This window comes from Suncus etruscus, chromosome 5 (assembly GCF_024139225.1).
Source record: "Suncus etruscus isolate mSunEtr1 chromosome 5, mSunEtr1.pri.cur, whole genome shotgun sequence".
Classification (NCBI taxonomy): domain Eukaryota; kingdom Metazoa; phylum Chordata; class Mammalia; order Eulipotyphla; family Soricidae; genus Suncus; species Suncus etruscus.
The window spans coordinates 131,306,971-131,321,785 of record NC_064852.1 but is presented as its reverse complement, the minus strand read 5'-3'; the positions used below and the strand labels follow the sequence as shown (position 1 = coordinate 131,321,785).

Below are 14,815 nucleotides of genomic sequence, written 5' to 3'. Positions count from 1 at the left end.
TTTTTAGAATGGGAAGCTATTCATGAGAAAAAATAGGTAACTTGCTAAATTATAATGGTTAAAAATCAGTGGTGGCAAAACTAAACTAAATATCTTCTGAAAATATTTCTCTAGGCTTTTCCCTACTACAAAATTTAAATAGACAAAGATTAAGGTCTGTAAGACCAGAATGATAGTACAACAGGTAGGGTACACAATTACCTTGCATGCTGCCAACCCAAGTTTAATCCTTTATACCATATATGTTTCACCAAGCATGTCCAGGAGTGATTCTTGAGTGCAGAGCCAAGAGTAAACCCTGAGTATTGGTGATGTGGCCCATCAAAAAAAGTATAATCCTGGTGCACATAATATATTTTTAAAGCAAGAGTAGGGCATTATAAATTTTCACTTTTTTCCTCTTTTTAAAAAATAGGGATTACACCGATAGTGTTGGGTAAGAGGAGCATTACCTGGAGCTCACATATTACTGAGGATCTATTTGAGGGTCTAGCACATGCTAAGAATATACTCATCAATTTAAATCATATTTCTATTCAGTCTTAAATTACTTAACTTAAAAAGAATTTTGGCGATACAGACAGAATCCTGGAGAGTTGTATGGGTTCAGATCGTATCAGGAACTGGCATTTTGTCATCATGGTCAACGAGACCTAAATATCTCTCTCCTGGGGCCGGTGAGGTGGCGCTAGAGTATAAGTTCATGAAGGTTTGCCATCTGTTAAAATAATCAAAATGGAAAATTCTACAAATGCAGAGAAATGTGAACAAATTTCCCCAGAAGCATCAGTGGATACAGAAACAGAGTCTTTGCTCAGTATTAGTAAAAACACAAGTGGTACCTTGCTTCCTCATAAGACTCCTGCCTCTGGGCATGTGGCCACACCAAAAAAAAGAAAACTGGATTCTGAAGGAGATCTTGAACAGGAAAATTCTAGTTGTGGGGAAGAAGATACTATTTCCAAGAAAATAAAATTAGAACCGGAAGTTGTCCCAGAGGAAAAAGGTTCTGGTGATGATGAAGGTATTTCAAGGAAAAGAAAATTAGAACCAGATCATTTTTCAGAAGAGAAACCTACTGGGGATGGAACTCAGAAAAAGAGAACAAGAGAAGTTGATATTTCTGAAAAGCAAAAGAATTTGGAAGTAGGTCACAGCACAGCAGTTGCTACCCACTACAATGAACTGCCGGAAGTTGGTTTGGAGAAACGTAGTGAGAGCCGTATTTTTTATATGAGAAACTTTAATAATTGGATTAAAAGTGCCCTTATTGGGGAATTTCTAGAAAAAGTGCGACAGAAGAAAAAACGTGATATCATTGTTTTGGACCTGGGATGTGGTAAAGGTGGAGATTTGCTCAAGTGGAAAAAGGGAAGAATTAGCAAGCTAGTTTGTGCTGATATTGCTGATGTTTCCATCAAGCAGTGTCAGCAGAGGTATGATGAAATGAGAACTCGTTGTCGTGATAATGAATATATGTTCAGTACAGAATTTATAACTGCTGATTGTTCAAAGAAACTTTTGATGGACGACCTTTGTGACAAAGAAATGTCCTTTGACATCTGCAGTTGTCAGTTTGCCTTTCATTATTCATTTGAATCATATGAACAGGCTGACCTAATGCTCAGAAATGCTTGTGAAAGACTTAATCCTGGAGGCTATTTTATTGGTACTACTCCCAACAGCTTCGAATTAATAAAACGTCTTGAAGCTTCAGAAACAGAGTCATTTGGAAATGAAATATATACTGTGAAATTTCAGAAGAAAGGAGATTATCCTTTGTTTGGCTGCAAATATGATTTCCACTTACATGGCGTTGTTGATGTTCCTGAGTTCCTGGTCTATTTTCCATTGCTAATTGAAATGGCAAAGAAATATAATATGAAAGTAGTTTACCAGAAAACGTTTCTGGAATTCTATGAAGAAAAGGTTAAGAACAATGAAAACAAAATGCTGTTAAAACGAATGCAGGCCCTGGAGCCTTATTCTGCAAATGAACATTCTAAACAGATATCTGAAAAGGTAGATGACTATCGACATGCAATAGAATACATGAAGAATAGTCAAGTAAAGTTACCTCTGGGAACATTAAGTAAATCAGAATGGGAAGCCACAAGTATTTACTTGGTCTTTGCATTTGAGAAGCAGCAGTGAGCACATGTTAAGTAGCATCAAAAAAGCTATTCCATTTTATACATATTTAAATGATCCATCTGAAGTAGACTTGACAACTTTTCTGTTGATTTTAATTTTTTAAATCTACACGATGCTGCCAGAAACACTACTGTATAAATTCAGCAGTTGCTATGAGAGATCAACTTTGGTGTTTGAGTTGGGACCCTAATCTTTAAAAGTCTTTTTTAAGTATTGTGTAAGGATACATTTGCTGTAATTTTTATTTTCTCATAAAATGTATGTGTGAAAAGCTGCTGAACTCTTGCAGTGATCTGATCTGTTCAACGTTTGTTTATGGTGTTAAATGTATTACAGTGGTAGAATTGATGTAGCATAGTGGTTTTCAGGTGCATTTGCTCACTTCATGTTTTTCAAGATTAGGTAGACTATAAGTCTTCAATCTATTGCTAAAATTTAAAACTAAAATTTAGATTCTTAAGTTATTTGCTTAGGGTTTATTTTTTAGCCAACTATATATTTCATTACAAATAAGTCATCTGATAATACAATACAGTTCTGGATCTGGATAAAGTTAGTTTTTACATTATGATTATATTCTCTTTAAGAATTTTCTGTAGTAATTGCTAATAACTTGAATTAATAAAAATGTATAATTGCCCTTCATTGAATAAAAAGGTCATAGTTTTTCTCAAGATTTAATGAGAAAACCCTGTAAATCTTACATAGATTTATCCAATTCATATTTGACACAACTCAGGAGGATATGATTAAGGAAGCTGACAGATAAACTTCAAGTTAGTTCTCTGTAATATTAGATCAAGGTTCCTGGCACTAGATCTGTTGCTACAGATTTTTTTTTATCACCTTTAGCTTAGAGTAGCCTTATTTATTCCTCTTCAAAGTACATTGTACTAGGAGCAGTTCAAGCTGACATTTCGATACCATTTAGCATTCGTATTTACCATTTCAAAACTGTTTTAAGTATTGCCTGCCCTGACTTGTCAACTCTTTGAAAACTGACACCTGGGTAACTGTTATCATTAACTTACAGCACTATATATGAAACATTGTGTATAAAAAATTGTGGTGTATAGACACCATGTATAAAAAAGTAGTGAAAAAAGCAGAGCAGTTGTTGCATATTCTCTCAAAATTGGTGTAATTTAATGCATGGTTTCTGTAACTAGTGTACTTGTTTAAAGACTATAATCAGCTTATTTGTGTTAATTCCTGGTGTTAGAATAGCAAAGTTTAGCAAAAGAACAGAAATTATTTTTTGCCTTTGTGTTCTTTTGACATAGGAATTTGGGAAAATTATTGATAGGTTTGAACTTTACATTTTGGTACAGATGTACAGATGCTCTGTTAACAACTGAACCTTTATCAAATCTGATTTAGCCTATGATGGTGGAAGTGGTAGTGGTAGTGGGGTGTGTGTGTGTGTGTGTGTGTGTGTGTGTGTGTGTGTGTGTGTGTAGCCTATGATGGTGGAAGTGGTGGTGGAGGGATATGAATGGGGTTCTCTACCCATCTTACTATTCGGCAGAGACAATAGTTGAAAGTACAGGTGTGAAATAGTAGCCAAAGAAAGAGCCTAGAAAAAGAGAATCATTTCTTTAAACAGAACTGATTATCAAATCAAAGGTTAATTCATTTTGTTTACCTTTTGGGGGCATGTAATATATATATATATACAGATATGTATAAACAAGGGATATTTTTTTTCAGAAATGGAAAATAATTCAGTCAACATCCAGTTAAGCAAACATTACCATCACCCCAGAAAAATGCCTTTATGCTTCCTTCTAGTTACTACCTCCCTGTGGTAACCACTATGCTGACTTCTAAGCATTTATTAGTTTTGTCTATTTTTGACATTATTATGAATGGAATAGAACATGTATTCTCTGTCTTCTTTTGCTCAGCATTGTGTGTGAGATTTTTGATGCATGTATATGTACAAGGTTATTACAATTGTATAGTGTTCCGTTATGTGAATAAACCATATATTTGCCCAAAAAAAAAAAAAAAAAAAAAAAGAATTTTGGCACAATTACATCCCCAAGTAGGCATATCATCTGCTCGACCGAAGTACTGATAGTTACATCCACGCCCCATAGTTTCTACTATGCCTATGGCCCAACTTAACTGCTTCTCTACATACCAAACCAACAGAAACTCCAGATATACCAGTTTGGGAGACTGAAAATGCTGAGGTCTTCTCAGAATAGGAATGAGCAGCCTTTCCCACCCTACCCCCCATCACTCACATGACCCATACTTCTGAAAGCCTTAGCAGCCACATCCACATCCCATATCTGTCACCTTGTAAAGTATTGAACCAGCTCCACAGATTCTAGTTTTATAGTAGTGTGAGGACACATATGTAACCACATGTAATAATGCTAAATTCCTCAATACTGACATCCAGGAGCATACCAAATTAAATGGGACAGTAGCTCAGAAGCCACCTAAGCTCAAAAAGCAAACAAATAACACAAAATGCTCGAATATCAGAAAACAGTTTAGAAAACCTTAAGACAGTGACTTAATGACCTCATTGTGAAATATAACAGTTTTTCACAAATTTTCTTTTACTGAATTTTTTTTTTATAACTCCATTACCATTTAGTTGTAACAAGCAACATAAAATAATTTTGTGCCTTCCAAGGCTTAAAGGTGTGGAAATCTGGGGATAATGGTGGAAGAAATATTACAGTGCTGGTTGGATCAATGCTAGAACATTGAATGCCAGAAATAACTGTGTTATGAACAACTTTGTAAATCACAGTCTGTAAATAACGTAAAATAAATAAATAAAATAATCCCCAAATTAAATTTATTTGTATAATAGGAACTGGATGATACATTTGTTTGTAAATTTTAGAGCATCAACTATTTTTCAATAGTACCAAATTTTTATTTGATGAAGACATTCTTCTGGAAAAACTTTATCCCCTCACCTTGATTTGGAGCTGTTTAGTTTAAGTTAGATATCATGGTCTCACTCTGAAAGTGTCAACTTGGATTAGTTACTTTACCTCAAAGAACTTTTTAGAAAAAGAAAATAAAGTGATAGTTGATTTAGCTCAAAATCTATGATCATATTTGCTCTTTCATCTATCATTAATGTGCCCAAAGAAATAAATAACTTTGCAAGCATTCATCTTCCCTACCAGAGTTACTAATTTCAAATTAAATTGTTAAGGTAAATCCCAGAGGTAAAAATAAAAACAAACATGACCCTAAGAAATAACATTACACCTCTCATAATCTATTTAATTTTTGTGAGCTGCTAATTAAAATTAGATTTTAATTCCAAGCAAGTGAAAAGGTTCTAATTATTAAGTCACCAATTTTAAATTATAAAAGATCATTCTCAGCAATCTGCCATTAATTTTTAAAGGAAACCACCTCAAAGATATGACAAATACTGCCCATGTTACTGTTGGTAATTACATTCTATTTACTGGCTTTTGTGATATACTATTTCCATACTTTTTTTTTAATTTTTGCTTTTGTTTTTTAGTCAGACCTGATAAATATTCACGGATTACTGTTGGATTTTCACTCAGGAATTACCGTGTTTTCTGGCATATAAAATGTCTGGGTATATAAGACAACCCCCTACTTTGTCTGTAAAAAATAGAGAGTGTGGGCTATATTCGCCATATAAGACTACCTCTCTTTCAACGCACACCAAATGTAAATTTAAAAACGTAATAGAAAGAGAGTAAAATCCTCAAAGGTTAACAGTATATGTTTAATAAAGATAGACTTTGGAGTGCCAACAATCATTTTACACTTGTTATTTGTGGTGAGTGACTGATTTTTTGTGATCTACATTGAGGGCAAGGAGAGGGGCTCCTCCAAGAGCAGCTGTCTGGGGTGCAGTGATTCATAGGACAGCTAGAGGGAGACAGAGTGCTTCCTCTGTGTCCCATAAAAGCTGAACATAGGACTGAGCACCGGAAAACCGAATACCAGCGATGACACCTGGTGGCTAGATGGGTTGCAGTGCTTGGTAACTCAGCTCCTCTGTGTACCTTGAAAGATGAATCAGGACAAGCAGAGGACTGAGTGATGTTGCCCTACAGCTGGATGGGATGTGGATGTAAGAAGGGGGTGGATCACTTGTCCCTGAAGCTGGAGTTAGTTTCAGCATGCTGGCAGTATACTGGCATATAAGACGACCCCCAACTTTTAAGAAGTTTTTCATGGTTAAAAAGTCGTCTTATATGCCAGAAAATACAGTACTCTTCACAATGCTTGAGGAACTGTATGGGATGTTTGGGATTGAACCCAGGTTGGCTGAATGCAAGGCAAAGTCCTGTACTATAGCAGCAGCCTCTCCATACAGTTCTTGATTTATTAAATTCTCCATGAAACTACATGCCTGACTAGTATCTCTTAAAAGGACATTTTATTCTTTTTTATAATATTTTATTGAAACCATTGCAATTTACAATTTCTTCATAGTTGGGATTTAGACATGCAATATTTCAGGACCAATATAACCAGCAGTGTCAACCTCCCTCTCCCAATGTTCCCAGAATACATCCCACACCACCACTCCTGCCTCCTGCCTGCCAACAACACAAGCCCTTTTTAACTTTTAATTGTTAAAGTTTGGGTTTTATGCTTGCATTGTTTGTTGTCTTTTGCTTGGATATTTAGTTCTTTCTTTTCCTAACATCATCAATGTACCTGAGACTTCTTGGGCCCTGGTCCCCATCCTTTCTTCCTCCAATCAATGTTTCTCTTCCTCCAATCAATTTCTTTCCTTCTCACTATCCTCTGGGGCCAAGGGTGTTGGAGAAAATTTCCATTTTGACCATTGCATTTCTTCATGTGGTTATTCTAAATACCACATATAAGTGATATCATTCTGTATTTATCCTTCTTCAGACTTGCTTCATTTAAAAATAATATCTTCCAGTTCTATCCATCTTGCAGCGATTGCATGATTAGCATCATTCCTTACAACTATGTAATATTCCATTATATATTTGTACCACATCTTTATGAACCACTTCTCTATTGTTGGGCATCTAGGTTGATTCCAAATCTTAGCTATTCTACAGAGTGTTTTTATGAATAGCAGTGTGCATACATCCTTTTGGATCAGTGTTTCTCTGTCCTGGGACTAGATACCCAAAAGTAAGATTTCTGGGTCATATGGCAAATTTATTCGTAGTTTACTTTACTGTGAGCCCTCCATACTGTTTTCCAAGGATCGGACCAGGTAGCAATCCCACCAGCAGTGGATTAAAATTCCTTTCTCACCACATCCCCACAAGCACAAATTGTTTTCAGGACTCTATATTCTTAACTCATACTCTAGCCTCAATTTCTTCAACTAAATAAGCTCATTATTTTTCAAGTAGACTTATTATTAAGAGCTCTATCTTTATGGGTTTGCTCTGACTTCTATTCACTGTATAGATACATCATTACAGAGAATGCCCTGCAAATCAACTAAATACAAGTTTCAAATTTTATTAAAATAATTGAAAATAATAATAAAAATGTGTTTTTAACAATAAGCCATTAATGAAACCAGACAGACAGTAGAGAAGTTAGGTTTGGAAAAAAAAGTATTCAAAATGCAGGTTAAACACATACTTATGAATTTAATTGTATAAAAGCTCTCTGTCTTCATTCTATTTTTATTCTCTGCCAGCTTCCTAATTCCAATAATACTTGACCTTTTGGTTTTCCTCTAAAAGGTTGTCAATATAATTTGAAACTTTGTGTGTCTTTTATTATCTCCAATTTTGTGATTCATTTGTGGCCTCTTTATTTTTTATGACAACATAAATATATGGATTATCTAGTAAACGAATATTTTTAAATTCTTTATTTTTTGATACTCTCATCCTCTTGCTTTATGACTTCATCTACTTGACAGTAATTATTTTGAAAATTAACCCCTTGAATCACTTGGGAGTTCTCTCCATTCCAAATCTAGGACTTTGGAGGCAATTCCAATTTTTAGGGCTTTGATTTATGGCTTTTGCAATTAACTTTGAAATAAAAAACATCTATTCTAGAAAACCCTAGAGGGTTGTTACTTTAAACAGTCCTATTCATTTAGTGATGGGGAGGTGCAAAACTTTTATAAAAATGCTATTGCAATCTAATGACCCAAATTATAATAAAATCAATAAGAAAAATATAAAAGAAAAATAAAATAAATGACCCTTCTTTACAGAGTTAATCAGAATCCTTCAAACAAGGAAAGTGAAGTTTCATAGCAGAATAAATAGCTACTGTTTGTTTACTGTAGGAAAGGAATAACTGATGTGTAGCTCATTAAATCACCTAGATGTACCTTGGAATATTAGCAGAGGAAACAGAAGTTACAGTTTTGCCAATTCTTCTTAGAATTATCCCTAATATTCATTAGTTTTAGATGTGAAGGAATTTGGTATCACAGTGTATTTAAGTCCAGATTTAAGTAGGAAGTATTAGACATAAAGCCATGAGCTATAAAGTATTGGATCTTCATTACCAACTCCCTCCCCTAAGGATTAGTGTTTTGGGATATTTGATACAGTAACAATTTTATGGCTGTTGGAATTCTTTTGTAGATGTGAATTATTAGATAACTGTGCCTTTTTATTATAAATTTTTATTTTCACCATATTGACTTACATATCTTTCACAGTAATATTTTAGGTACATATTTACATAGAATCAGGGGGATTTCCATCACCAAATTTGCCCTCCCTCCACCCCCATTCCCACCCTGCATCTCATATTCCCCACTCTCACCTCCCGGGCTGCTGGAATAAGTGGTCCCCCCTGTGTCTAGCTTACTTCCCTCTCGATTTGAGAGACGGAACTATATAGTTCAAGTTATGTGACTTTGTTTGAAGAAAAGAAAAGCAATAAAATAAAAAAAATTAAAAAAAAAGAAAAGCAATAAAATGTGGTAAAAATCAAAAAAGCCTAAAATGGGCAGAGTCCTTGTAGAGGCTCTCAACCTCAGTTGAGAGAGGAAAGGAAACAAGGCATTGAAACATCCCAACAATACAAAAAGAAGTATCAAATAAGATATCCAGTGAGCACTACAGCAATAAAGACAAGTGCCACATAACAGCCACGATCCTGAAATATAAACATGGCAGAGCACAAAAGGAAAAAGAAAAAAAAATGGAGACACCAACTCACCAACTTCAATATTCACATCAAGACAAAGAAGTAAAAAAAAAGTAAATAAATAAGTAGATAAATGAATAAAAAAGATTTTTTGTACTTTTTTTTCCTGCATAGGCACAGTAAATAATGGAGACATTAGAGAGGGAATTCCCTTGGCCTAAGAGATACAGGGTTTCTTCACCCTTGAGGTATAATGTCATGGAATTAACTATAGACCTCTTGCATATTCAGTGCTTTTAATACATAGAAAGCATATGATCACAGGTATGACTTTGACGAGAACAAATTAACATGGTGATCAAACCTTTAAAAAGAACTGGTGATTATTTATGCCTTAAACTTTAACTAAAACTTCTAAAAATGTAAAATCCTCAGTACTAAACCTTCACAACAGCCACGATGTTATATGGAACTAGGGTTAGAATCAGTCAAAAATCAGCTAATATTATGCTGACTAAAATACATTTATGGAACTTAATTGAAAATGTTAATAAGGGGCCGGGAAGGTGGCGCTAGAGGTAAGGTGTCTGCCTTACAAGCGCTAGCCAAGGAACGGACCGCGGTTCGATCCCCCAGCGTCCCATATGGTCCCCCCAAGCCAGGGGCGATTTCTGAGCACATAGCCAGGAGTAACCCCTGAGCGTCAAATGGGTGTGGCCCAAAAACAAAAACAAAAAAAAAAAAGAAAATGTTAATAAGAAAAAAATTAATAAAACAAAATTTTGCTTTAAAAACATCAGATAACAAATTCTACTTGTTCAATGTTTTCTATGAAATTATAATAGCTACTATTAACACAATTGCAGAGGGTTAGGAAAGTCAAGATAGCTTTTTATATATAAATTGAACCACAGTTCTCTTATTAAATCTCTAAGCTAATAATCATAGTTACCATGCAAAGTGTAGATATTTATAAGCATCAATCAATGTTATATCTAGAATCAAATATATTTTAAAATGTAGCAATAAATTCTGGTGTCCTTTCTTGATGATTTTAGATATTCATTTTATTTGAAAAAATTTAAAGGACTGGAGAGAAATAGTACAGCAAATAAAGCACTTGTTTTTCACATGGCTGACTAGAGTTCAATTCCTGGAAACCCAAACACTACAAGGAGTTCAATGAACCCTGAACACAAAGCCAGGACTAAGCCTTGAGTGCAATAAAATACAGCTTTCCCCATAGAAGTAAAATTTACTAAAAGTTTATTAGGACAGAGAAGGATCAAATAAACTATATGAGCTAATATAAGATTAGAACTGGAACGTTTAGGACCAGAGAGATAGTAGAGCAGTAGGGCATTTGCCTCACATGCAGCCAATCTGGGACGGACCTGGTTTGATTCCTGGCTTCCCATTGGTCCCCCGGCTTGTCAGGAGCAATTTCTGAACACAGAGCCAGAGTACTCAAATAAATAAATAAATAAATAAATAAATAAATAAATAAATAAATAAACTGCTATAAAAAGAACTGGTAAATTAATATCACTTTAATAATATTTTTTGTTTGTTTTGGGGGCCACATCAGCTGCTCTCAGGGGATATTTCTGGCTCTGTGCTCAGAAATAACTCCAGAATGCCGGGAATCGAATCTGGGCCTGTCCCAGGTTGGCCTAATGCAGTGCTTCTCAAATATTTTCTGTCATGCCCCTCTAGGAAGAAAAAAAAAAAAACTTTTTTTGCATCCTCCCACGTGACTGTAAATAGTATCTATTAAAAACAATTTAACCTGCAAAAAAATATGCAAAATAATTTGAGCTGATTTTTTAATCAGAGGTGATGTCTGGATTAATAGCTACAATGAGCACGTTTTGCAATGCATAACTTTTCAAAGCGGGGTTTGAAGCAGGACACAGCTACTCTCAGCTCCAGAGACATACAGAGACATAAACCAGGAGCTTAGCTTGTTATGACAGTATTTGCCGAGATCAAACGTGCCCCCCTTTACAGATCCTCGCGGGCCCCGCCCCCGCAGGTGCCCCCCACTATTTGAGAAGCACTGGCCTACTTACTACAAGGCAAACGCCCTATCGCTGTGCTATCTCTCCAGATCCAACCTTTAATAATATTTTAAATAAAGATATAATTATGGAAATATTCTTCTTTTTCACCTTCAAGTCAAAATAACATTATTCTTGGGGTCTGGGAATTCTGAGAAAGTGATGTAGACAAAGGCCAAAAGAGACAAAGAATTTTTGTTCCTGAAAGAAGATGGAGAAAGTTACTTATAATCTGCTAGTCTAATCCAACATGCTCATCTGAATTCCCTTATGTTTTACTATGTGGACTAAATAGAGAATAAGAGTTTCTTTTGAAGAATCATAAATACAGGAGCTAAAGGACAACAAAATGTAGACCCACAATTTAGGAGTTGTTCATTTCAAGAGATAATCTTAAGTGTGCATAATAAAGACAAAAAGTTTATATTAAAATTATCTGTTATTAAAATTATCTATTATTTCACTCAAAGACTCACCTTTGAAACTTGACTGGCTGTATTATTTACTCCCAAAAGAAATGAAATAACCAAAAGGACCCCATATTCTGAATTCAAAATCTGGTTACTTGATACTAAAAATTAAAGAAAAACAGGTTTTAAAATCAGGGTTTAATAAACTAAGACTTGTCCCTAAAGTCCATTTTATTAATCTCTGACAATGTGGGTTTTATAGACAAGAAAAAACAAGCTCAAGCAAAAGGAGACTAATAAATGCTCACTTATTACTCTCCACAATATCTCATTTTATTTATGTGGTAGTTAGAGCATTGGGTCTATTCTGGCTATTTCTTGCTGAATATTTTTTTCTTTTCTTCTCTAATACACTTTTATTGAGGTAAACTTGTTTTTCTATAAAAGAAAAAATGTTTGTTTCAAGGATATAATTTTACTACATTATACATACTGCAAAAAAATTTTTTTTCAAAACTGTCCATAGGACATTTCTCCACTGTATTCCATCCACCCTCTTGGTAACCCAAATTCTGTGATTAGAGTCGGGGAGACTGTTCACTGCTTAATTTATGTTTCAATAGGATTTGTTTATTTTTATTGCACATGAGTGAGATTGTGTTTATCTTCACTTCTGACATATTTTGCTTACAATAATATCCTTCAATTTCAAGCATGTTGTAGAAAAAGGTAAGATTTCATGTCTCATAACTGAGTAGTAGTCCACTGGATACATCCATTACATCTTCTTTATTCATGCATTGTTTGGATACATAGGTGGTTCAGGAAATTACTGTAAATATCTTTCCAATGTCCACAGATGTGTGTATATTCTAGTATATTTTTTGAAATACATGAGTAAATTTATTTGATCATATGAGTTGCATGTTTATTTTTATTATAATGATGATTTTTAGACTTTTTTTTTTATTTTTGGGCTACACCCAGGGATGCTCAGGGTTTACTCCTGGCTATGTGTTCATAAATTGTTCCTGGCTTGGCGGACCATATGAGATGCTGGGGGATCGAACCGCAGTCTATTCTAGGCTAGTGAAGGCAAGGCAGACTTACCGCTTTCGCCACTGCTCCAGCACTTTTATTTACAATCGTGTTAATAACAATATTTCAGGTGCTCAAGACCAGAGTACCAACATCCCTCAACCACTTTAGGTTCCTTCTATTTCCTGGTTTTGTTTTGTTTGCTTTTAGACCACATCTGGAGGCCGTCCGGCATTACTACTGGCTCTGTGCTCAAAATCGCTCCTGGCAGGCTCAAGGGACTACATGGGGAATTAACTAAGGTTGATAGAGTGAAAGGCTAATGCCTGGGCCTGGAGAGATAGCACAGCGGTGTTTGCCTTGCAAGCAGCCATCCAGGACCTAAGGTGATTGGTTCGAATCCCGGTGTCCCATATGGTCCCCTGTGCCTGCCAGGAGCTATTTCTGTGCAGACAGCCAGGAGTAACCCCTGAGCAATGCCGGGTGTGGTCCCAAAAAAACAAAACAAAAACAAAAAAAAAAAAAAGAAAGGCTAATGCCTTACCTGCTTTTCTATCACTCTGTCCCTTGCGATTCCGTTTTATCCCCTATTTTTGTTGTTGTTGTTGTTGTTGTTCCTCCAACAGAGCAAGATCAGTTCTCTAGGCAGACTCAGGATCTGTTATCACTGGCTACTATTTATTGTTTCACTTTTTCTTTACAACTCACATTTGATATTATATGTGAATTATAGAGCTACACTTGGATATTCTCAGGAAATCATGTGATGACACAGATCAAAAGAGAATCATTCACATGAAAAGCATTTGCCTAAATTTCTGTACTATCTCTTCAGTGTCAAGAATGCTTTTCATATATATATATATGAAATATATAATATACAGATATATATTGGACAATTATATGTACTCTTTGAGGAAATTTTTATTCAGCTCCACTCCCCATTTTTTTTTTGATGAGCTTATTTGTTCTAGTTATTTGTATGTTTTGTGAGTGCTTTATATATCTGGATATAAATCTTGGAGCTCTTTGTCAGATGTGTGCTGAGCAAACTTTTCCTCTCAATATACTGTTCTTTATCCTAATCATCATATCTTTCAAAGTGCAGAAAACTTGATATAATCACATTTGTTAAATATTGGTTTTTCTCTTCTATCCAATAGACTGAATCATTAAAGATATTTCAAAAATCAATATCATAGAGTTCTACCTGTTTTTCTTGATGCATTTCTAGGTTTATGTATAATAACAAGTGTTTTGGTTCATGTTGAATGAACATTTCTGATATGATGTTGTGGTACATATTCTATTTTTGGTATGTAAATAATTTTTTGAAAAAAATTTTTAAAAATGTTTCCTTGTCTCTTTTCATGTAACTATCTCCTTTGACATAGGTTCATATATCTGAAATTGTATCTCTCTTATTCCTTTTTTATTTTGGATTTTGGGCCACACCCGGTGATGCTAAGGGATTATACCTGACTATGCATTCAGAAATCGGTCCTGGCTTGGGGGACCATATGGGACAAATCAGAGATGAAATCAAGGTCCATCCTGGGTCAGTGAAAGGCAAGGGCCCTACCACTGTGCCATCACTCCAGCCTATTATTCCTACTTATTCCCTATGATTCCATTTTTTCCATTGATATGAGAACATGTACTTTTTCCAGTTTTGTGCATTTTTATTATTAAAGCATTTTAAATTAAAGTCATTAAAAGAAATGCCTTTTGCCTAGCATGAGAATTTATAATAAAGGGAATATTGATATTGTGGGAGACTAAACTTTTAGTACAGAGAAACTAGAACAGAGGGAGTTGTTTGTCCTGGTATCTTTTGATTATTCGTTTTCTCTACTCTATTCTACTCTTGAAATGAAAACTAGAATTAATTAGAACCTTACAAAGTCAAGACGACTCAAAATAAGATCATTACATTTAGCTTTACTATCCCTTGATTTGGACTGGATTACAGCTGGTAAAAATAAAATTTGTTCTTATTTTTTTGTTGGTAGTGGTGGTGATGGTACCTTTGGATAATGAAAAAGAAATTCAAGACTTCACACATCA

At 34.8% G+C, this 14,815-nt stretch overlaps 1 protein-coding gene across 1 annotated transcript; it reads left to right on the top strand.

Annotated features, from left to right (window-relative positions):
• The first annotated feature begins 699 nt into the window (after positions 1–699).
• Positions 700–2,434, top strand: LOC126008940 (mRNA cap guanine-N7 methyltransferase-like). The gene has a single exon (XM_049773262.1). It carries the CDS (start codon positions 736–738, stop codon positions 2,152–2,154), a length of 1,419 nt encoding a protein of 472 aa, XP_049629219.1. The 5' UTR covers positions 700–735; the 3' UTR covers positions 2,155–2,434.
• The last annotated feature ends 12,381 nt before the right edge of the window (positions 2,435–14,815 follow it).

Excerpts from the sequence above, each read along its gene's own strand:
- LOC126008940 (XM_049773262.1), top strand. The coding sequence starts at position 736 with ATGGAAAATTCTACAAATGCAGAGAAATGTGAACAAATTTCCCCAGAA.